This window comes from Choloepus didactylus, chromosome 8, assembly GCF_015220235.1.
Source record: "Choloepus didactylus isolate mChoDid1 chromosome 8, mChoDid1.pri, whole genome shotgun sequence".
NCBI lineage: Eukaryota > Metazoa > Chordata > Mammalia > Pilosa > Megalonychidae > Choloepus > Choloepus didactylus.
The window spans coordinates 49,993,281-50,019,694 of record NC_051314.1 but is presented as its reverse complement, the minus strand read 5'-3'; the positions used below and the strand labels follow the sequence as shown (position 1 = coordinate 50,019,694).

At 34.2% G+C, this 26,414-nt stretch overlaps 1 protein-coding gene across 3 annotated transcripts in view; it reads left to right on the top strand.

Annotated features, from left to right (window-relative positions):
- The window catches only part of PTPRQ (protein tyrosine phosphatase receptor type Q), a 217,499-nt gene that overhangs the window by 105,235 nt on the left and 85,850 nt on the right, over positions 1 to 26,414 (top strand). For all 3 annotated transcript variants that reach the window (XM_037845990.1, XM_037845989.1, XM_037845991.1), the window contains one exon: positions 11,474 to 11,797. In XM_037845990.1, the coding sequence (XP_037701918.1) occupies positions 11,474 to 11,797 (324 nt within the window). The remainder of the gene's footprint in view (positions 1 to 11,473; positions 11,798 to 26,414) is intronic.

The window sequence follows — 26,414 nt, the reverse complement described above, 5'->3', positions numbered from 1 at the left end:
ATTTCACTGTTAGTTATAAGTGTTATAAATGTATAAGATTATTAATGTAAAACAATGCCCATATTTATTTAGATACTGTAATTTAGAATATTAGAATTTTTGTTAAAAAATTATCAAGAGTAGTTGCTGACTTTTTCTCATCGTTTTGCTTTTGATAGGGAACTAGCATCTTTCCTCTGCCTTTTTATACTCCTTTCAAAGTCCAAATCAGTTGCCAGCATTTTATCCTTTGCACTTTGAATGTCATGAAAAATCTCCAAGAGTTCTTTTAAGGTGAAGTGTTTGCTGGCATTACATCCTCTGGGACATATTCATGCTTTCATTACAACCATTTTCCTTTTTTATATCCATAAATTCATCTTTAGTAAGTTCCTCTGGCAGTGTATCTAGAGCATTTACTTTGCACTGATTCACTGCACTTTCATCTTTGTTGGTCTCCTGGGTTTCAAGGACGTAACACAGCTATATGCTTTGCTGCCTGTGCAGGAACTGTTTAAGAGATGTCCAGTGAGCAGTCACCAACAGACTTCACTGATAATGATGTGCACCTGTTATTTATTTAGTGATTTTTGACCTGAAGAGCTAGCAGAAAAGTTTTGTATCTTATGTAATTGCTCACAGGTAATATAGTGTGGTAACAATTTGAACACTATTTTGGGGGGATGGTGCTATTTCACTAAGCCATGGCATCTTAAATTCAAGCCTATCAGAATGATGCCAAGTGAGGGCTTCTTTATCTTCTTTGGGGAAGTTCATGTTCAAGTATATAGATCATTTTTATTGTCTTTTTATTATTGTGTTTTATGAATTCCTCATATGTTTTGGATATAAGCCCTTTATGACATATATGTATAGCAAATACTTTCACCTAGTCTGTGACTTGACTTCCATTTTCTTAATACTGCTTTTGGATAAGCACATGATTTTAATTTTGATGATGTTCAAATTAGCAATTTTTTATTTTGTGTTTAATACAGATTGTGTCCTCTCTAAGAACTCTTTGCTTACTTCAATATAATAAAGAAATTATCATGTTTTATTCTAGAAATGTTATAGTTTTAGCTTTTACTTTTATGTCTGTGTTTCATCTCAAATTTTTTTTGTGTGTGTATTTTGAGTGCAATTCACGGTTTATTTCCCCCCATATATTTATACAAATTTTCCAGAATTATTTGTTGAAATAATTTCCTTTCCAATTGAATTTCCTTGGTAACTTTGTCAAAAATTCATTGATGTTTGCATTTGAATATATTTCTGGATGCTGTTCTCTACTATTGATTTATTTTTCTATTCTTATACCAATACCACATTGCTTTCATAACTATAGTTTTATAGAAAGTCTAAATCAGGTAGTGTAAGTCCTACAAATTTGTTCTTTTACACAATGGTTTTGATTATTCTTGTTTATTTGCATTTCCATATAAATATTAGGATTAGAATCATTTTCATTCTGACAAACATATGTATGTATGATTGTTATATCTTCCTGACTAATTGACCTCTAATCAATATAAATTGTCCCTTTCTATTTTTGGTAATATTCCTGATGTTAGAGTCTATTTTGTCTAGTATTAAGACAGTCACACCTTCCTTTTACTGTTTGGAGGGTATGTTACTTTCTAACTATGGAATTATTTATTTGTTTTATTATATTTAAAATGTATCTCTGGTGGGCAAAATATGTGTCTCCTGTGGGTTGCATAAAATTGGTTTTTTATCTTTATCCTGTATGATGAGCTGTATCTTTTAAGTGGAGTATGTGAATAGTTTGATTTAAATTTATTATTGATTTAGTTGGGTTTGGATCTACTGTTCACTGTGTGTTTTCTGTGCATCCTATCTTGTTTTTAGTTCCTTGTTCTTTCCTTCCTGCCTTCTTTTGTGTAAATTGAATAAATTAAGCTTTCTATTTTAGTTCTTCTATTAGCTTTTTATCTATACTTTTTGTATAATTATTTTTATTGTTTGTTCAAGGGATTACAATATGATTCCTTAGCTTATCATATCTGCTTAAGTTAATATTGTCCAACTTCACATAAAATATATGAACTTTGCAAAATTATCATTCCATCTGTTTATCCATAATATGTTGTGCCATCTTCATTCTGGTGTTAAGCAAATCCAGTGAATTTTCCATTTCTGGTCATGTATTTTTAATTTCTAGAATTTTCATTTAGTTCTGTTTTATTACACCCATTTCTCTTCCGAAATTCCCTATTTTCTCTCTGATTATGACCGTCTTTTCCATTAAGTCAAATAAAAGATTTATAATGCTGTTTAAAGTCCTTTTCTGTTAATTATTACACCTGAGTTATCCTGTGATCTGTTTCTATTGACCAATTTTTTCTCTTGACACTGAATCATATTTTCCTGAGACTAATAATTTTCCTGCCTGCCTAGTAATTTTTAAATTTATACTTGACATAGTTGGTGATGAGTTGAAGAAACTCTGGATTTTGTTATATTCCTCTGTAGAGTGTTGGCTTTTGTTCTAACAGGTAATTTAATTACTGGCTGATCATCCTTGTTGAGGTGTGATTTAATGATTTCTTTTGGTTCCACTTTTAGTTTTAGAGTGACTATCTTGGTCCTAGGACAGAAAGTAAAATAAACTCATCTATCTTTGTGATTTTGATAAAAGTCCTTATCATACTGGGTACTTCTGTGTATAATTGCCTTACTGAACATTTGGTGATAGGTACATGGAAGATGGATTTACATTGAAATAATACCCACAAAATTAAATTGAACCATAGACAGTTTTGGTCTTAAAAATATTTTGGCATATATCATATATATGATGGCTTTACTCCATATAGTTCCCGACTTCATGCCATCGTTTGCTCTTTTCTCCACTACTGATTGCTTCTTTCTCTCTGTCACTCAGAATCCATGAAAAATCCAGATTCTTCTTTCTATATTATACAGCTTTCCCCAAACTTTAGTCAAGGACTCCTTTTGTGTATTTGAATCTATCAGGATATTTGGAAGGCCACAGTCCTTGGAAGAGAGAAATAGTTTTAATTACCCTTTAATTACAGTCAGCATTGGTGACTCTTGTCTTCTTGAAATCCATCCATCCATTCCTCTATTTATTTATTCATTTATTATTTGTTCATTAGTCATTAAGTATCTTCATGTGCTAGGCATTAACAGCTTTGCTGAGTTTCTTCTCATTTCCTTTTCCTCTTCTATTTCAACACCCACTATTGACTTGACCAGAGACTCAGTTCATCATCTGCTCTTTGATACAAGAAGCACTCCCCCTTGATGTTCATTTACTCTCATGGTTTTGAATGCCTTACATATGAAGATAGCTCCCAAATTGGTTTTGCCTGACTGCTCTTGCTAACTGAAGCGTTCCCTTCCAAGATATCTCTATGTGTCCATGCTGATAAGACAGGGAGCTAACATTTTATTTCATCATATCTATCTTTCAGCCAATCTTCACAACCCACTATATCTTTCTAATTTTTTAATGACTGTCAATGGTTCAATTTAGTATTCAGGTATTCTAGCAATGGTCTTAATAGACAATTAACTCTGCTATCAAATTACTCTTCTAAGAATTGCTTTAGCTGGACTATTTCTTATCAAAGTTGTCACTTTTTGTAGTCTCATATGGTGACTTACTCTATAGAGCTGTCTAACTAATGGCTGTTTAAATCAACTCATTTTGTCTTCGTACAGAATATTGTGTAACCAGCTTTTCTGGTAGCTATCCAGAAAATGACTCTTTTTCCAGAAGAAATTTTACTGAAATATTTTTATAAGTAACTTATGTGTTCAGTAACACTTGGTTTAAGGGCTGAACTCATTATAAGTATGGCCCATTGAATTTGGGGGCTGCAGTTGTCCATCTCTTCATGCATTGGAACAGGCACTTAATTTTTTTTAGGAATTCTTATTCCTGCTTTTGGATACTCCTCAATTATCTTTCATACAAGTGGAATAAACTTCTATTATAAAATAGCTTAATTTGAGTCATTCCTCATTCCCAGCTGTGTGGTATAGTATTCATGCAGAATATTTGGAAAATGCTGTTCCAGATACTTGAAAATCATCTCTAGATTAAGCCAAACCATCAGAGAGAAGTGTACCTAAACTCCATGTTTATAACCTCTGAAATATTTTTACTAAAATGTGTTTGAGATTTATGCCATTCAAACACACTGAGAGACATCATAAGAATCACCAAGTTAAAAATACTTAGTATTTACTTTGTTAGGATATTATTGAGGACATTGCTCTTTAAAATAGATGGTATCCTCTTTATGAGAATCCTCAGGAGAAATTCAACATTGAGCTCAGTACCAAAGATTTTTGCATTTTTGTTATTCATTCAATTTGTCTTTACTTACGGTCACAAAGATTCACAATCTTGATTTTCTCTTTGTATTATTTGCTATAACACTTAGAGTCAGATTCACAGCCTACCTTCAGCAAATGTACAACATACATTTTGTGTATTAACCTAATGCCTGTGTTCATCCAGTATTTCTCACTCCTTTTTCCTCTCTTCCTAATAAATCATCACACTCTGCCAATATTCCTTTGCAGTTTCTTTTGTGCTAATCCTAATTGTTCTTTGGTATCATTGTAATCTTCATTGTACTTAATGTATATAATATACTAATCGATTTTTATCAAATTTACCTTCTCCTAATACAAGCTATATGGAGACTCAGTCTCGTATGCCTATGCTTTTCTAATTAATCTCTGCTGCTTATTCTCTCTTGCCTTCAGTAGCCATCTAAACTTCTTTCTCAAACATTCAGAGGCTTTCAATAACACCACACCTGATGGCCTCTTTTTTCCCCTGTATTGCTTCCTTTGCTGGACTTTGTTCTCTAGGGAAGGTTACTTTCCAGTCCTTAGCAAACATTTTGTGTCCGCTTATATGTCTCTCCCCATACTAACCTACTTGAACTTTTTTCTTTCAATCTCCACTAATCCTTACTTTTTCCTTCAAATTACAGATTTTCTCCTTCCATTTAGCCTTTCCTGTTCTCATTGCCTCTTTGAGCTATTAGCTCAATTATTTTTCATATATGTACAATATGCTTACATCTTTAGACATGTAACTTGCCCAAACAACTCAGTGTGAATGCACAGTAAATTCTATTGGTTAAATGGCAGTTAGTGCGAAATTTCTATTTGACATGCTGAAATTTGATTTACACTCAACTTTGCAGGAATTCAGTTTTTATATCATTCCATATTTTGTTATTAGTATAAAACTTTACTTTCATTTGTGTAATCTAAGATTGAATGTCTTTACATTGTGTTTCTAAAAGATTATAGATTATTGAAAATTTGTGGAGACACAAATGTTCTTAATAAACTAGGAAAGATTGTGTTGATACTTTTGTATGCTTTATAAATATGCTTTATAAATATAAATTTCAGACATGTGGTTTGCTTAACATGTTACACCTGTGCTTGAAGATAAAATATATAGTCATAAATAGAGAACTGAAGAAACTTATTAGTGTACTTAAGCAGGTCAGTGAGTAATCAATACAGAGTACCAGAAGTCTATCATTGGAAGTTGGCAACTTATGCTAATTATTATTCAGAAGTTTACAGAATAATTATATTTTATACACATTTTTATCCTTAAGTGTAATGCTAAACAGTAAAAAGTGGCATGCATTTAACCTGTAACAAATATTACTTACATGGATCCACAGACCTTCATTTCAACCGTGATGAAAGTATTTCACTGATAAATATAATTTATGAATAAAAATATAATTTACTGAATACCTTGCCAGTGAATGTTGATTGCTTCATCACAGTTCAGTCATGTTTTGAAAATCTAAGCAAGCTGCACGATTACTCCAGGAAGCATGGAATGATGTGTTCAAATTAGTACCATCTGTGGATAGAAAAAGTTTGGGGTCTTTAGTCATTCTTAAAGAATGGAAATCTGATTCTCCATGCTAAAATGAGTGTAATCCTTTTTGTATCTGTAATTCAATAGGGCTGTTGCCTTGAAGTAGTCTAGTTCAACACATAGTTCATCAAAAGAGAAGATACTGGATATAAATGAGGGTTACTGCTGGTCACTTACGAGTGCTTCTGAGGTAGCCCTGCTTTAAAAAAAATAAGTCTATGAGTTTTGCTGTATGTTTGGCCTCAGATCAGAGTTATTTCTGGTTCATCTCTCTGCATACATGATTGAAAATAGTGGATTAGATTTTGTGCCTCATGAAAACCAAAGGACTGTTTCAATGAGGAGTAATTTATTTATTCAGACAGCAAACGTTTATTGCGAGCCCATGTGTTGCAGATACTGTGTGTACAAGGCCCGTCACTGAGTCTGTCAGATGGCAGGCATCCCCGATTTCAAATATGATTTCCTAAACCCCATTGAAAATAATTTGCCTGGGCCTTGTTTCTTTGTCAAGTAAAGGTACTACTCTATTTAGATTTTTCTTCATTGCAAAACTTATTGAGAGAATACTAGTCTGTGAACTGGTATTAGACTGATGAAAATTTTTACTTTGCAGCAGTTTGCCATGTAAATCTGAACACTGGAGGAAGAAATTAATGCTGTAGAGCCACAGTCATCTACTTGCCCTTCCTGATGGGATGGCAAAAAGGGAGCTTCCTTTGCCTTTCCCAGTTCATTGGCTAGAGAAGGTGTCCCTTTTCTTCCCCCTCTATGTCAGTTGCTTAGCAAACCCTAGGTTAATGAATTAGCAGTAGACCCAAGAGAAAGTGAAATTTCTGGGTCATCCTTCCTGGTCCCTGTAGGAAAAGAGCAGAGTTTAAGGTTTTAATTTAAGCAAAAATGCAATCTAAAATAACTCAAGTGTTGCCATTTTACTTAGGATAAAACTTAATATCTTGAATCTGGTCAAGAAAGCTTGATATAGTGTGATTCCTGCTATTTTTCCTGCCTACATCTGAGAATTAGTCTAGACACTGAGAGAGACAGTCTATTATATGGATTGACATGTGAATGTGCATATAACGTATAAATAAACATACATATTTTGGAGTAACTGCTCAAACTTTGTTACTGATATGGGGACAGAATCAAAACCTTCAGAGATCTGTGATGTCAAGTGTTGGAGTGCAGGGGAGATGAAAATAGGATTAGGTCTATTACAGGTGGATTTCAGAACTAGGATTTATAGGAAGGTAGATTGTAGTTCAAAATAAGGAAGACTGTATGAACAAATGGAACTATCTGAAAATATATTTTAAAATAAAACTCCTCAAGATTTTGAGTTTTCCTTTCCTCTGTGCATTTAAGCAGTGGCTGAATAAGCAAAGATTTGCTCATTTTGTAGAGGGAGGTTATATTCATTTTCTATTGCTGTGTAACTAATTACCACAAACTTGGTGGCTTAAAATAACACCCATTTATTAACTCAAGAGTTCTGAAGTTCAGAAGTCCAGGTATGCCATGTGTCTTAGTTTCCTAGGGCTTTTGTAACAAAATACCAGAAACTAAGTGGCTTCAACAATAGGAATTTATTGTTTCACAATTTTGGAAGCTAAAAGTGCAAATTCAAAGTGTCTGCAAGATCATGCTTTCTATGAAGTCTATAGCATTCTGGTGGTGGCTTGGTGGCAATCTAGAACACAATCTTCTCTGTCTCATGGTTCTCTCTCTCCTTGTCTGTCTCCTCTTCACTGTGTCTAAATTTCCTCTGCTTATAAGGACTTCAGTCATACTGTATTAATGCCCACCCTAATTCAGTTTGGCCTCATCTTAACTAATAGGATCTTTGAAGATCCTATTTACAAATGAGTGCATTCATGGGACCAGGATTTAGGACTTGAATGTGCGTTTTAGGGGGGTATGATTCAACACATAACCTTACACCTGGGTTCTCTGCTCAGAGTCACAAGGCAAAATCAGAATGATGGCCAGCTGCATTATTGTATGGAGCTCAGGGTCCCTGTCCAAGCTCACATGGTTGTGGCAGAATTGAGTTGCTTGCAGTGTAGGAGTGAGATCCTCATTTTCTGTCTGGCTGTTAGCCAAGGGCTGCTGTCAGCTACTAGAAGCTGCTTTAATTCTTTTCCACATTGCACCTCTTTATTAAAAACTGGCAATGGAGGTTCTCCCCCACACACACACACATCAAAGCCTTCTCCTGTTTTGAGTCACTGACTTCCTGTTTTGCAACTAACCAAAGAAAACTCTGCTTTTAAAAGACTTATGTCATTAGGTCAGGCCAACCCAGATAATCCTCATTTAAGGTCAGTTGATTTGAGATCTAAATTACATGTAAAAAATCCCTTCATAATAGTACCTAGATTAGTGTTTGATTGAATTACTGGGAGAAGATGTTTGTACATTAGGAACTGGGAATCTTGGGAACATCTTAAAATTTTGACTGTCACAGAGGTCAGACATAAAGAGTTGGGTAGACCAAGATGATCTCTAAGTCTCCTTCAAATTCTGAGGTTCTCTGATTTTCTGATTTATTTACATTTTTTTATGTAGTCAATCAAAAGAATTAATCTAAAATTGCTACCACCTTATTTTTTTCTTTCCAGAGCAAATCAAATGGTCTATGAACTTGTCGTCTTTCCTGTTGTACAATTACCAGATTGGATTTGATAAAATGTACCTCTAAACATCTCATTCTGACTCCTGGTAACTTTCCAATGCCTGACAAGCTATCTAAAAGCCCCTCTGGCACAGTATGTCTTCCAGCTATTGTGAAGCCTTCCTGTTTATTATTGACAACATGTATTATAAGCCATTGTTGAACTTAACTTAGCTCCCACCTCATGTGCTATCCCTTCTCTGAAAACTGTTCCTGATCACCCAAATCGTATTTCACCACTTTGTCTTAGAATATGTCAAAAATTTGTCTTATCTCAGGTTATCTGATTTAAAATTTATTGGCTGAGGGATTTGTATAAATTATTAGAATATGCTTTTTAGCCAGTTTTAAAGCTTTGCCTTCTAGAAGTGTAAGTTCTCCTTTTGCTTTTCTCAGCTATGGGTAACTTAGAACAAGGAGGTATTGTAAACAGTATATCAAATGTTTGATTGCATTTCTACTTTTAAAGTTTATGTTACATTAAATGCAGTAGGATTTGATGATAAATATTAGTATGTGAAACCAGAACAATTGGATCTGATCACATGACTTTAAGTAATCTCCTAATTGTTTCTCATTACTTCAAACTTCTCTTTCATTATAAGCAATTGGTCTGTAGATAATTCAGTAAAAATTTAAGGAAATCCAAATTTTTAATTTAGGTCCAGACCTAGCTATAGAATTCCAGACTTGTGCACCTGTCTACTATTTGACATCTTCCTCTTGGTGTCTAATAGGCATTTCAAAGTTAATATATTCAAAATAAATTTGTAGTCTTCCTCTTCAAAGCTTACTCTTTCCACAGTCATCTAGAAACCTTAGAGCTTTCCTTTACTTCTTTCTCTCATACCCCACATGCTCCACATCAGCAAATTCTGTCAGGTCTCCTTCAAATTATATTAGGAATCTGAATACTTCTCTTCACCTCTGCAGCTGCCATCTCCTGGTCTAGGCCACCGTCAACTATTTCATTGACATTGCAGTTGTGTCGCTCTGCCAACCTGTTTCCCTTCAGTCTGTCTTCAACCAAGTAGCCAGTGATTCTGTGAAAACATCTTAGATCCTGTCACTCCTCTGCTCAAAACCATTCCACATCAAATGAAAATCATAATAATGCCCTACAATGTTGTGTACAATTAAGTCTTCATTGCTTCTTCTAAACCTCAACTACTGCTATCTGCACGGCCTCCTTGTTATTCTTCGAATATACCAGACATGCTACCAACTTAGGCCCTTTAATCATGTAGTTCCCTCCACTGGAAATGCATCTCTCCCAAATATTCATATAGGTAGCTCCCCTTCCTCCATCAGGAATTTACTTAATATCTCCTCATCAATAGCACCGTCTCTGCCCACCCATTTCAAAGTTCAATATCCCTGAAACTATCTTTATTCTCTGCCTTCCTTTATTCTTCATGACACTGATCATCATCCAAAATATAAAGTTTGATATTTATCTATACTTTTGTTGAATGTAGGGCCCCATGAATGTAAATTTCACAATAACAGGGATTTTTGTCTATTTTGTTCATTTTATTCCCAGTACCTATGACAGAACTTGGCACACGGTAGATGCTTGATGGATTCTTATTTAATGTTCAATTCATATAAGAGGTTTAGGAATGAATGAGCTTTCTAAATATTAATTTTATTTTTTGAACATGAATATTAGCATATTTTTTCATGAATTATGTAATTTTCAAGAAAGTTGTTATTTTCTCTATCTTAGTCTTGTGAGCAAAGGCCTTTGATATATATACAGGGAAAGATATTGTTAGATAAACAGCCCATATCACTTAGTTCATTTTCCTTTCATATGTGTGATCATACAACACTTATATTAATTGTCCAACAAACTGCTCTCCCTTGAAAACAGGAATTGAGTCTAATATATCTTGAATCCCTATCTTTAGGCACAGAGCCTAGCACATGGCATTCTTATAGCAAATCAGTGGAATCTAATGGGCATTTCCAAGTAGGACCATATGATTGTAGGTGATGTACAGATACCTTAGTCTCTGTGTTAATATTGGTGTACTTCACGGTTTCTAGAAAAGGTGTGGTTAATTTTAAATATATATAAGATAAAATAAAAGTCAACTAATTATATAAATTAATTCATTTAGTAATATTGTTTATCTTGTATTGTATTATAAATCAGCATTTACTATATACAAGATTTACTGTGTCTATCAGATATTTAAATATTAAAAAATGTTTTTCTAGGGAACCAAATATTAAAATCTCGGCCCATACTAAGGATTATACCAAAATGACATTTTCTTTTGTACTAGTAAAATTTTTGCACATATATGAAGCCAAAGTTAAATTTATATAAGTCACTTAGGATTTGATTGGGGAGCAAGGCAAGGAATAGAAAGAAAACCACGATAATTTTGCCTTCTCTTCCTTTGAACTGGTGGCTCCCGAAGTATCACCTTAATATTCTACTTATTAAGGGTGGGATTATTAATATAATAAGAGCAGTAGTAATAGAAAGATCTCCACTAGGTTCAAGATAATAGCATATTTTAAAATCATATTTCCTCCTGCTGTAGCTTTGGTGCTTATACGAAGATGTTAGGAGTGGTCCCAGCTAATACAATTCCAAGAGTTGCCCCTGGCTCCCTATAAAGAGAATAGCAGGTGATTAGCCTCTTAGATTTGCTAGTGTAGACTGCTCTAATTTTGGGGCTTCTTATGTTTTCCATCTGATGGTTTATTCATCTTCCATGCCATCTCACATTGCCAAACTTGAGTAAGCTGTGTTCTGTTCATTTGGAGTTCAATATTTATTACATATTAAAATCTGAGAGTATAAATTTGAACTACATAGGATTTTTTAAAAATATTAGGTAATTCTAATTGTTTTTAATTTTTTTCCTTTTAATTTTTAGTTCCCAGTGTTCCCACAAATATTGCTTTTTCTAATGTTCAGTCAACTAGTGCAACATTGACATGGATAAGACCTGACACTATCTTTGGCTTCTTCCAAAATTACAAAATTACTACTCAACTTCGTGCTCAAAAATGCAGAGAATGGGAATCTGAAGAATGTATTGAATATCAAAAAATTCAATACCTCTATGAAGCTGACCTAACTCAAGAGACAATATATGGATTAAAAAAATTTAGATGGTATAGATTCCAAGTGGCTGCCAGCACTAATGCCGGCTACGGCAATGGTTCAGATTGGATTTCTATACAAACCCTGCCTGGCCGTAAGTACAGATTTTAGTTTTCTTCTTAGAGACACACACACACACACACACACACACACACACTCATACATTCTACTTAATCCAATTTTGTGTGAAATCATCAAACGTATGAAATTACCAAGTTAATTACCAAACTAACAGCCACAATAATACATTTATTTTTAATTTAATTGAAAGCCAAAGGAAAATTCAATTTCAGTCATTATTAGGGCTTTTCTCAAACTCTCAGAGTTGTGCCAGAGTTACTTTGCAACAAAACATTATGGGAAGCATCTTTTATGGTTTATCTTTGGGCCATAATGATTGCCATCTGCACCTGGCTTTTACTCTAGGTATTATAAGGTTTTCAGCGACTTGAAGCTTCCTCTCTCTCTCTCTCTCTCTCCCTCTCTCTCTCTCATTCTTTTCTTTCTTGCTCTCACTTTCTCTTTCTTTCTTTGTCTCTCACATTCACACAACACATGGATCTGTTGACATCAAGGGGCTTCTGCTTTCCAGGTAAACTGATTATTCCCAAATCTATATCTTTAGCTCTAACTGCTCCCTAAATTTCTAAATCAGCATGTTTACCTTTCTAACTGCCCTCAATGGTCTAGCAAGTTGAATGTAACTCTTAAAATTTACATGGCCTTAACACCAGTTCTTCTCATGTTCCAGTCTTCATCTTAGTAAGATGCATTTATCTGAATGCAGAAAGTGAAAATCTAGACAGTATCCCTTTCTTCCTTTCAACCACACCATGTAAACCTTTCTCTCCATTTGCATTGCTGTCCTATTAGTCTAACCCTTCATTATCTGCCACCACTGTATAAACCTAACTGGCCTCCTGAGCTGCCAGGTTGATCAGATGATGTCACTTCTCTGCTTAATGGCACCCAGTGAAATCCTACTGCACTTAGAATAAAATCCAAAGTTCTTAACATGGGCAACAAAATCCTACATGACTTGGTTTGTACCTAATTCTCAGACTTCTTCTATAACCACTTTTCCCCCTTACCATTACCCTCCACTCCTGTTGGACTTCTTTCTGTTGCTTAAACACACTAAAGTCCTGGAACTCAGGCATTTGCACTACCTGTTCCTTCTGACTGGGATGGTTTTCCACCTCCATCTTCTCACGAGCAGCAGCTTCTTGTCATGTAGATCTCTACTTAAATGATCCCTGTTAGAATGAATTTCCCTGACCGCCCAATCTAAATTAGCCACATGTTCATTTTCTATCACATTACCCTTTTTTAATTACCACTGATAATCATCTGATCATTTTCCTACTTTGTTTGATTTTAGAGTCTATCTTGATCATTGCTCTTTTCTTTTGCCTAGAACAGTGCTTGGTAACGGTAGGCACTCAATATATATTTCTTGAGTGGCTCAAACTTGATTAAAGAAACTGTAGTGGGTAAAAGAGAAAAAAATGCTGCCAGTGCAGATGATGGGGAGGATGACATTGTCATTAACAAAGAAAAGATAAATATGAGAATTGAGTTTCGGTTGGAATCGGTCAATAAGTATATATGTATCTGTTGTTATTGAGAGGTAATATCTATACTAATCTATCTAACTAGAAAACAGAAATAAATAGGTGCTTGGGAATTAGAACACAGATAAAACCAGGGAATTTAACTGCTTCAGCCAACTAGAGTAAATGAAATCACAAGTACAGATTTGGTAGAAAAATGGGACATTGATTGAATGGGTAAACCTTAAATCTCAGGGGCAACAGGCAGTTGCCTGAAGAGGTCAGGCAGGTGCCATAATGAATGAAGCTCGCTGATGTAGGCAACTGGGAGTGGTTGACGAATTAAGAAGGTAATGGGCTGTCTAAAGGGGTAGTCCCTAATTACCTGTGGTTGACATTGTCTATGTAAATCCATGCTATTAGACCTTCTAAGTTTTTCAGAGAAGCAGGAAAGTTAGAATTATTAAATGTGAAAAAATTCAATTTCTAAATGCTAGCAACTAATTTTTAAAAATTTAAAAACACTTAGTGTTCAAGCCACACACATCTGTAGCCCAGATTTAGTCTATGGGCAGCTAGTTTGCAGGCTGTGGTTAAAAGAGACCTTGTAATTATGTCTCTGCTGTTATGAAAGATTCTCATCCTGCTCCTTGTAAATATTTCACTGGATTGTAACTACTATTATAAACTATGCTGACCCAGGAAGTGGACTTTCTAAATGCACCATTTCTTGCAAACATTCCAGAGAGTATTTTAGATGTTTAATTAGCATAAAATGGCATAAAACATGATCCCTCCAGAAGCTGGTAAATGAAATTGGGAAGTTAGATTTTTAAATAATCACATATTCTCAATTTGAAAATTTGGGAGGCTTTCTACTTGAATGATCCACTACTAGAGTTTAGCTATTCTCAGCTCTCTACAGATATCCACTGTGGGAAGAGGTTGTCTCTCTTTTTTTTCATTTTTTTTAAAAATTAGAGCAGTTGTAGGTTTAAAGAAAAATCATACAGAAAGTACAGTGTTCCTATATAACACCCCCTACAAATCACACACATGGTTTTCCCTATTATTAACATTTTACGTTAGTGTGGTAACTTTGTTACAATTGATGAAGCAATATTTTTATAATTATACCATTAACTATAGTCCACAGTGTACATTAGGGTTCAGTCTTTGTGTTATACAGTTCTATTTTTTAAAAGTTTTTATTCTAGTAACATTTATACAACCTAATATTTACTAGTTTAACCACTTTCAAATACAGAATTCAGTGGCATTAATTACATTCACAATGTTGTGCTACCATCACCACCATCCATCCATCACCACCATCCATCCATCACCACAAATAGGAACTCTACAAATTAAGCATTAACTCCCCATTCTCCACCCCTATCCCACCCCTGGTAACCTGTGTTCTAGTTACTGATACTATGAATTTACATATTCTAATTATTTCTTATGAGTGGATCCTCACATAATTTTTCTTCTGTCTTTCTTTCACTCAACTTGATGTCTTCAAGGTTCATCTGTTGTCACATTTATTATAATTCAATCTTTTTATGTCTGAAAGACATTCCATTTTATGTATACACCACTTTTTTTAATTGACATCATTTTCCTGGTTCTACCTGCTGCCACAGGTGGATTATTTGTTAGTTTTTTGGTGCAATGAAGAAAGTATTTCAACATACAAGCTCTACTTGATGACCATTCCACAGGCCACTCAGTATGGAGTACCAGCTTGTCTTTTATTAGGTATATTTCTCTCTGAGTCTTTATCTCCTCGCCATAATTTGAATTCACTATCTGAGAATACTTGGGTATGTGACATTTTGCAATACTTAACCCAAGTACATTTTCCCTCCTTCTTCTATCCACTTTCCTTTCCTTTAACCTTGAGGGCTGATTTCTGACTCTGCTATATGTCAATAAAATAGAAAAAAAATTCCTATTTTATTTTCAGAGAACATCTGGAAACTTGCCTTTCTACCACCATGTTAAGAACAGAAAGGTGAAAGGATTTATTTATTTTAGGATCATGATAACAGAAATTGATTTTTGTTGCAGTCTCAAACTTGAATAATTCTGTTATCATGTTCTCAACTAAATAGTCACATTTGGGTGGCCATGATAGCTACTTTAAGTGAGGAGAATGAGTTGGTTATTCTTTTAGTCTCAGTAAGGAAGAGAACATTTTTCTAACAAAAATATATTTCAGTTTCTAAATTTCATAATTGTACAGTGAAATAAAATTGTATTTATTATATTAAGTCAAGGATTGAGAGAATCTGAGATTGCTTTTTATATAAAAGATAAAACAGTGTTACATACATTACTGCAAGAAAATATAAATGATAATATAGCGTGGTATGAGAATAAAAGAAATTAGAATGATGAAGTGAAAATAATCTTGAAATCAGTAGTGTTTTCCCTATTAAAACTAAGTCATGCTTAGACATTGATTCAGCAAACTGAACATCAAAAGTATTTTGGGGCATTTTGCAAACATAAAAAGTAATCTGGGTAAAGAAATTTAATAAGTTTATATTACCTATCATTGATCAAAAATGTATGATATTGTTTTGCAATATCTATAAGAAGATAAAAAGATGAAAATGAAATAATTCTTTTGTTTTGAGAAAAGACAAAGCAACAGTGTAAACAAGTATAAAGCCTCTACCTCAGATACATGTGTATTTTGTTCTAATGTCATCAATTTCTGCCCAAGTTCTTATTACTGTAACTTCTTATCAAGATCTAGAGCTTCTTGATTAAAGAGAATCTGATGGCTTGATTAAAATGAAAGTATTCAAAATTTGAATAACTCAATTAAAAGATCAACCACTTTGAGTAATATTATAAAAGGTTCTAAAATAACATGTAGAATAAGAAAATACATTTGTATTAATCTGACTCTCAGCTCATAAAGAAGAGCAACAAAATTGAAGAGCCAGGGATCAAAGTCAGAATGCAAGCTGAGAATTAAATTGGGTTACTGTCTGAATCTACAACTGTACAACAGTGTGACTAAGGGAAGCAACATTTAGCCAACTCAAGCTAACATTTCTTTCTCCTACATTCTCTGATTTAGATTATTTAAGCCAAATTGGTTCTATCCTTAAATTATCTCTATAATAGCCATTACTCTTTACTTCATGTTGAGAATGTATAGATTTAAGTCTAGCACAAAAATTAAAAATGGCAGAAATATATCACTTAAACATTGAGGTCTTTAACATTATTTTACTGATGTCTTATATTTCTTATTATCCTTATTCTCAAAAGCAGTTTGAGTATCGTGTCTGTGGTAGAATGTAAAGTGGAAAGCAGTTAAATTTCTGTTTGGTGCACCATAAGTATGTATAATTCTGAGGAAATGTATGACTTTAAAGGAGTGTGGGTGTGAAATTAGTATGGAACGAAATGGAACTCTCATAATATGCATCTCCTATAGACCACCAGGACTGGAAGACAGCAAGAAAGGAAAATTCCTGGACTAACACTTAGGTTGTGAAAACCACAGGATACCATACTCATGAGGAATTTTAACTACCCAAACATCTGCTAGGTTAAAAAAATTCAACAAAACATGCCTCATCAAAGAAGTTTCTAAGGAACTCAACTTTATGATCTAAAAAGAAGAAAAAACAAATAGAGGGCAAAATGTGCTTTAACATTTTTTTAAAATACATTGTTGAGTTACTATTTTTCAATTATTTTGTTTTATTTATTCTAAATTGTGTAATGCACTTATAAAGTGATAAATGCTACAGTAACAAAGATGGAAATTATTCTTTCTATAACAAGCTATTATATAATGATAGTAAAAGCTATATTGGCCATAAATAAATAGGAAAAGATGATCCAAGAGATATTTGGTGGCAGTGCATTTTTAGTATAAGCTCTATCCTGCTGCTGCAAGAGGAAAGGAATGTAATTTATTCTAGACAGTATAGGTGTACTTCTGTGACATTAATTTGATGCCAGTGAAAGTCGACTAAATTGGGTATCTGAGACTACCAAATGAGTAATTCAGACAACATCCCTTTCCTCTGGACCTGTATATTGAAATCATTGAAATGATAACTTGGGTTTCCATATCAATTTTCTCTATATCCCCATTGCCCCTGCTCCACCACAAACCTTTTCCTCCCTATTTAATTGTATTATACCACTGCTCATCTGATTTTTCATCATTTTTGTCCAAGACAGAAACCTAGGACTCACTGTTAATTCTTTCTAACTACCACCACTTACCCAGTCAATATCTGAATCCTATTGAATTTAACTGACAAATATATCTTGAATTTTCTGCTCTTTCCCTGTTATAGACCTCTAAATGTGGACCCTTAACATTTGTCTTCTGGATTACAAAAGTCATCCAAATGGTCTTTCAATTCCCATTTTCTACCCTCCACTTGAACCCAGCTTTTGAATACACCAGTCTGACCATGTGATTCTCCTGTGTGAAATCTTTTATGGTGTTCTCTTTGCCTTCAGTGTAAAAAATCAAAACTTTTAGTATGCTCTACAAGGTCATTTATGATGATTCCCCACACATGCCTCACTCCTCTTTTATGCTCCAGTATCTTTTTTTTTTTTCTTACTGTCTTACTGTATCTATTTTTTCTACTGTCCTCCTCTTTTGGGCACCAACTACTTTTACTTTATGTTTCATATCAAATAACTCCTTTGTGAAGCCTTCCATAAATCCCTCTTTCCATTCTGTCCTCCCAAAACTTATTTTGAAAATATTGAATACATTTCTCGTTCTCTTAAGGGACTCTGATTTCCTTAAAGGCAGAAATGACAAGATTACCAAGTCTTACGTACATTTACATCCTACCTACCTATATATGAGACTGACTGAATATGGAAGGAAGACATTGGATTTTGATATGAAAGTACTTCAATGTCAGAATTATCCAAATTGCAAAATATTGCATACTAATTTTCTCTTCTTAATTTTTTCTAAAACTTACCTGTGAAATATTTGCATGGTTATTGTCAACATTAAAATTCTCCTTGTCAGTTACTGTCCATTTTTGGCATGTTAAGCTTCTTTTATTTCACGAAACCAATCTATCTGATATTGTAGATCACTTTTATAATTTTTCTTTTCATCAATTAACACATGAAATATAAACTGATGCAAATAGGGAAGAACTTTGCATATAATAAATTGAAAAGGATTTCAAACAGTGGATAAAAATAATAAATGTTTATGTCAGAGTGGATTGAGCCGTTAACATCTAAACGATTAATGGAAATAATGAACTGGCAATGAATTTTAATAGTGAAGTGGTATCACTATGAAAAAAACAAAGAACAAGATCTAAATTCAGGATGCTAAGTATGATTACAAAGGGAAGATATTTGGTGAAATCATAATTAAAGGTAAAATAGTAGTCTCATCTAAATTAAAGTATTTAATAAAACGTTCAACCATATATTTATGCCAAAGAAACTTTTGCCAGGTTTTAAACAAGCTTTCCAGAATATAAATAAAATATTTTGACATTTCATTTGTGTAAGCAAATAGAATATCTTTTTCAGCAAAACATTAAAAATTGAACAGTAGAGGAAACTAAGGAATATCACTATGTTGTTTTTGTTTTTGTTTTTGCTTAATGGCCAATATTATAGAAAGCCTGGTTTTTGTAAAACCAGCTGTTTGTCCCCAGTAATAACTCAGCTACATTTTATATTCTTAAAATTAAGATGAATTCTCTCACTTTCTCATCTCAAACTTCCAATCTCATGTTGAATTGAATTCATTTTGTCAGTTCTAAGGATCTTCTTTTAATTGGCTAAAAAAGAAATTTGAGTAGGCCCAAGGCACTATAAATTTTTGGCCATTAAAACCAGTTCAAGCCTGCTGTCAACTTTGAGCCCTGCATCAGCAAAAATCCAGCTCAATTTCTTCCACATTTACTAATACTGAGAATTCCAATTTGATAATGGGAAACTCCCAAAACCGTGGGATTCCTAAGCTTGGTAGTTTAGGGCACTTTTTGGACATGCCCAGTAACTGAACTGAAAGCCCTGGGCTAGGTAGTTACTACTAATAAAAACAACAACAGCTGGGCTTATTGAGTGTTTACTGTGTGTTGGCATTATTCTAAGTACTTTACACACATTGATTCATGAACTTTCACTTTTCTAGGTAATGTGCATACAGTGCTCTTAGATCTTGACTAGATGTGAGTAAAATCTCAGGGGTCTATGAAAGTACCAAGGTGGGGGTGTAGTTTTAACAACTGGGACCAAGAAATACCTTAGAATATTGCATACCAGTTTCTAGTACATAACCCAAACATCTCCTTTTTCAAACACATTGCTTGGGACTTTCCCGTGATACTCATAATCTCAAACTACAGTTTTGGTTTCTTTTCTCTTTAGTACCTTTGATATTTATTTACCCTGATAATCCTTGCATGCAAGTGGATGAGGGGATAAATAGACCATTTGTCTTAGTCCTAACACTTCATTTATTGTCATGCCCTTACCTGGATTATTCCCATGCAGAGCCTCCAAGTAGTACAGAATTAATGATGATATTTTCTTGTTTTCTTATGTTCATCTTATGATGACCTGTTATCCTTCTAGGAACTTTGGGAATGGAAGGCAGTAATGGCAGGGGAACCCTCTTCATAGTTTATCCAGAGCTAAAGTTAACGTAGGAGACCATTCTGTGGAGTATCTGTTGGCTTGACGCACCTGCTTCCATGTTAAGCACTAGTTCCAAACTTCCTCCACCACTACTTCTCTACCCTTCAAAGAAGCAGTACTTTAATCACTTTCTTCTCCATTGTTACCAAGAGTTATAATCCCTGGTGACCTAATCTGAAGAGCAATATCTTATTTCATATAAGGATATAGTACAACCTTTAACTACTTTTTCAAGTATTGTTTTGATGCTGTGGAGAAGCAGTTCTTAAACTTGAACCACATGCATTAGAATTATCTGGGCCCACATACACCTAGAGTTTCTGAGTCAGTATGTCTGGGATATGGCCTCAGAGTGTCCTTGTCTAACAGCTTCCCATGTTATGTTGATGTTCCTGGTCTGAAGACTACACTTGAGAACCACTATGGTTGAGAGTTGTTGTATAAACAGGATGCTGTTCTAGGAAAAGAAGTATAACTTGACGCTGAGTGATAGTCTAATATTGGAATTTTTTCATTCTTACTTGGCATGGCTAATATTGGAAGTGAAAGTGTTTTAGTATTTTGCATTCTGGTTCCTTTTATCTAACTTAAGCTAGTCTGGAATGAGTCAGAAAAATACTCATTTCAGCATCAAATAACATAGCCACTCAGTAAGGTCTATTATAATGGCAACCATGAATTATTCTTAGTACTCATCAAATGGTCTAATATGACAAATTCTTAGACTTTTAGTACTTTCCCTTTCTGGAACCCCCTGGCTGTTGAGAAATCTAACTGCAAAACAAAATTAAAGACTTAAAATGTTAGGAAATATTTCATACACTAACAGTAGTATATCATGCTGGGCAGGGAAATAACTGAATTCTGGGGAAACATCCAAAAGTAGGGAAGGGCAGCTGATTACTACAGAGGACAGGGATATTCTCAGCCTGCACAAACACGGTGAATCTAATTGCTGAGCTTCTTCTGTGCCCATGATGCTCTGAGTTATTTAAGACCCAAACCACCCAGCGAATTAGATTTCCTTCAGTCCCAAGAGCCACCTACAACTAAAAGCTAATTCTTCCAGGTGTGCTGAATCAAAGTCAACACACCATCCTAAAGGCCGCTAATACTTGTGTTAGTTGAAAACCAACAGACTCCTTCATTTAGTGATAACAGCCAGTAGGAATCTGGTTCAGTGCATTTAGTTGTAATAAATCCTGAAATTAAAAAATTCAGGGCTTAAATTTAGATTACAGATGTGCAGAGTTTAAATCACATGCATACAGAACTCAAGATTTTCTGCCTTGCAAGTTGCTTTAAATTAATTAATTTATTAATGTTTATTCTTTTAGGAAAGTCACCATAGCATGGTATACTAAAAACCATAGAGTGTTTCCTATAATTTTTTCACCAGTAAATTAAATTTACAGGGATCTGCAGAAGGCAAAGTTGCTAATAATTGTTTGCACTTATTCTGAAAATATAGTAGTAGGCACAGCAAAATTTGGTGCTTCTTAATGAAAATGGCATAGACTTGGGGGCATTCAAGCTTTCATATGGACTAGGCAAAATGATGGTCTATCCAGACTCACCTTTCAGCTAACACACTTAGCGTTGGGACACAGATGGATGGGAAAGATGACCCTGACCCACATAAGACTCACATTCCTGTGCAAGGATAGAACCATGATAATCAGGAAATGATGGTTGTTAGTTACAGAAAATGCATTATTGTGAAAACCAGAGGTAAAGTGCTTATGAGAGGAAGTGATTGGATTATGGGGAATGAGAGAATAAGGATAGCTCATTCCTACTGAGTAAATTGCTGTGATTTATAAGAGAAAGGGTATAGTGATACCTTGGCCCATTACTGACTAGACTCATTTCACAAACAATCCTAAATCAGAAAGTGACAGTTTATGGGGAGACAAAGTCTCCTGAAACTGCTTACAATTTACTAAACTTTTAAAACACCATATATTCAACACCCCATATCCTACCGCCATTAGCTTCCTTTAGTTTAGTAGTTTACATTCATGATTGTAATTTGGTATTCCCGCTTAATGATTCCAATGATAGTTTACTATACATGTGATAAAAAAGAAAAGTAATGCTGGCTATATTTTATTATGCATGGATTTTTTTATAAATTCCAAGGAAATTTTTCCTAAAAGAAACTTGAAAATTTTATATGCCTACAAGTACACCATAAAAGTTGGACAACAGTAAAATAATTAGATATTATTTTGTAATAGACTTGAACACTTTGATGTTCTAAATATTTCTTTTAAATGCTCTATAAATTAATCAAATTATTACTTTTTTGTTTAAATGAATAAAGTACATATTCAGTTATATATATTACCGTTATTTATGTAATTATATATCTACCGAATTATATTTATATTCAGTTACACATTGTATGCACATTTTGTAGGTGTGTATGTATGTATATAAGTCTATGTATATATAAATATATGCATTTTACTTTCATTTATTAGTCCAGGTTTAAGAGTTCTTACTCTATGATATTCTAATCTTCCAAGAATACAAGTTGATATAAGGGGAATTTTTACAAAGGATTCAACACATGGAATGCTTGTGTAACAAAACGAGCAATTTCATCAACAAGTTTACTAAAATGAAGAAGTTTACAATGATTGTTTCTTTAAAAAGAAGGAAAAAAATTAAAAACTGGAAAAGTTAAAAGACATGAGTGCCCAGTGACATGACAACAGGGGCCAAGAATCTTGCCTTTTTATAGTGATTGATAAGAAAACAGAACTTAAAATATTTACTAGTATGGGTGGCTAATAGGTGTCCCAAATGATCTTTAAATGACACTTTTCTCTCAGCTTTGTTTGGAGTAGCAGACACTCCCTGACAGGGCTTTGACTGCTAGTATTAAAGGAATGATCCTAAGGTTGACATTTTACTGTGAAAGATGAGAAGTTGACACAAGGCATCATAGTGCTTTCTGACTCGGTCTACAGTTATACTTGCAAGACTAACCAAGATTTTCCTTAAGAAATGGCTTTGGATCTGTTCTCAGTTAAGACCCCAAAATCCACATGACAGAGCAGAGACACTAGCTACTTCCTTTATCACAGAAAACTCTGTTTGCTGTCCAATTGTCTGGGCACAGTAATGTGCCACCCTGCATGCCTGCTAGAATGAGTTAGGTTAGAAAGTGTGGTCCCTGGCAGCCATGGAGTGGGTATATGTTATAGAAGTATATGCATCAAGTGGATTCTGTTGGTGCTCTGTCCTCTTTTTGACCTAATTAATTTTGGCCTATCTTGCTGATAGGAGTTATATACCAAGAACCACAATCTGTCAAGGCTCCTTCTAGAACATGATTATAAACTATGTCATTTATCTTTTTGTCCATGTTAGCAGTTCTTGCAAAACCTTAACAGTGGCCATAAATGCCCTACACCATCTGGCCCCTCTTGACTCTCATTCCCACTCCCTTGATTCTTCCTTAGTGGAGTCCTCGGTATTCCTAGAACCCTCCAGGCACAATCCTGGCTCAGTGCCTTTTCACAGGCTGTTCCCTTCCCTGTGAACTTCCCTACCATCCTTTGCCTCATTCAAATCTGTCCTCAGATGTCATGTTCTCAGTGTGTTAATCTGTGAGGGCCCCCAAAAGCAATTAACTTGGTGGCAGGAGACCTCTCATAGCTCCCATCTCTTATGTGTGATTATCTGAATGGATTATGCTACAATTTCAGACACTTTTCCTGGGGTCAGGAATCTAGAATTGATAAGACTAAGGATGTCAGTTTATGCAGGTGTTTGTAGGTGCTGGGATTCCATGAGATCTTCTACTTTAGGCATTGGAGCAACAATGTACCCACCTCTGTCCATCCTAATTAGCCCCTTAGAGCTCATCAAATCTGTGAACTCTGGAACATCCCTTTTTCACTCTATCCCATGGCTGCGGTAGGGACTGGACTTTGCTCAGGGAGTGTCAATATTCAGAGTATTGTGTAAGGGCCAGAGGAAGTAGTTAGGAAGGATATAATTGGACCCCAAAGGCATTTTCCCATAGAAACTTCCTTATACACATTTGCTAGATTCTTCAATAGTAACATTTATATACTATTATTAAAATATTTCAAGACCGTTATTAAAATATATTTTTACAGGCTGAATTGGGCACTTAAATTACACACCTAATATTATTTCTCTGGAAAATGTATTCCATTCAGCAATTCATTCAGGGTTTGAAGAAAGTCACTCCTTTAACATCTCAAATACCCATCCGTATTGAAATATACCCTTTGTAAAACTTTTGGCTTGCTTCAGATCATATGACTCATTTGAACCAGATATAGCAGCCATATTTATACAATCCCAATTTGTAAAAAAAAAAAAAAAAAAAAAAATTATCTGAAACTTTTAAGGAAACTTGTTCCATCCTGGTCCTATCTTCCTAGTTCTAAGCCTACTTTTCTAATTGCCAAGTAAGGATCTCACTCCTCTAGAGGCTCTCAGACTCAGTAAGTATGCACCAACATTTACCACTCCCTTCTATAATGTTACTCCCACCAAGACCAGTATCCATTCTCAAATGTGCTACTCTATGTTGTGAACCCTGCCAGCATTCTGTCAGTCTTAAAACATGTTAGATTTTCCTGCTCCCTTTCTCTCACTTTGCACCCACATCTAATGTGGTCCAAGTTCTTTGTATAAATATTCTAAATGTCACTAGCATTCATCTTTCCTTTTCTATATCTACAATAAATATTCTAATTTAGAACCACCTCCTATTTCTCCTGGCTTTTTGGAAATAGCCTAGCTGGACTCAGACCTCAGAGAATTTACTTTTTTCCACAGCTACTTAAATTTTCTTTATAAATCATTGGAAAGATATGTCCTTTCCCAAAAATGTTCAGTGGCACCTTATTGTTTAAAGAATGGACTCCAAAACTCTTGAAGCTAATAATCAAGTGCTCACTAACTTAATTCTCAAAGTATTCCTTGAAGCTCACTTCCCACCATATTCTTTCATGAACACTAGACTCTCTAGGATGTCTCTATTCCCTGAATATACCCTTTAGGGATTCTGAATCTGTTTTGCATTGTGGATCCCTTTGGTAGTTTATGAACTCCTTCCTAGAGTAATATTTTTAAACATGCAAAATAGTAAACACGGTATTACCAAGGAAAGCAATTCTACAATAATACAATTCTGTCTGTCCATAGACTCTGTTGTTCGTATCTTACGGCTTTGCTTGTGCTTCCCTTAGCATGGTGCCCTCAAGCCCACTTTTCTGATTATTGAAATCCTCCTCATCTTTCAAAGCCTAGTTCAACTTTACCTTGACTCCCTGAACCATCGGTTTTCATCACTTTGCCCTTTGCCCCCTCACAGTAGATTATTTGTATTTCTACTTAGCCTTTAATTTTACTCTGCCCTTTATTATAATATATTTTAGTAATCAACTAAATATAGTAGTGAACTAGCCACTTTTACATATCTTAGTAATTGTTTTTTAAAACATTATGCATATAATGGGGAAACTGAGGTCCAGAAATTTTATTGTTTAATTGAGATCACACAACCAGTCACTCAGTAGAAAAGGAGTTTTTTTTTGTTTTATTTATAATTTCTCTGCATCTAGGGGATTGTAGTTGCTCAGTAACATTTACTTATGTAGATTTAATAATCAGAAATTTTGGAAAATATTTATTTCCCAATATTTAATGTGACTAGTATTGACTAGGTACCCTGGGAGAGCCTAAATGTGTATAACAGTGTTCCTAGATTGTGCCGATTTAGCTGTGACCAAATTCCTCCCAACATACTATAAACCCTTCTAATTCCTAGTGGTTTCACAAATTGAAAACTTATACAAAAGGGTTTTTGACAGTTGATTCCTCAAAATATTACCTCTTATTTAGCACTCTTGAAAAACAGTAACAAAAATGTAGGATGAATTAAAGAATGTGTTTGGAATAGTAATTAATTCAGGAAATATTTCAAGCTTACATTTGTAATACCAGCAGTTGGATAGTTCACTTCCTCTTTTACATCCACAGTAAAAAGCAGTAAGACCAACCCAAGTAATATTTGTAAGAGAATACATTTTAAATATAATTCCCTGGTACCAGTTTCAATTTTTGACTGTGCTGCTTTGCCTGTTTTTCTGTAGTCAAATATGATCCTTCAAGAGTTTTTTAAATGGCATTGTTAGGTTATCTATTTTAAAACAAAAATATTTATTTATTCAAAAAGATTTATTTCAGAAATAATAATGTGTTCTTTCAAAATAGTATTTCAACTTTAAAATCGTGTATATATGATCATCAGTTGTTTTATGTATAGGTAACTTTTAAAGGAATTAGATCTTTTGATTTGCTAATACCTTTAGTATTCTATCAACTACAAAGTAATGAATAATTAATTCATTATGACTTTCAAATTTTCATGGTCTTTTCTATTGTACTGTTTCAAGCACTAATTCAAATGTAGTAGAGTAATTGATT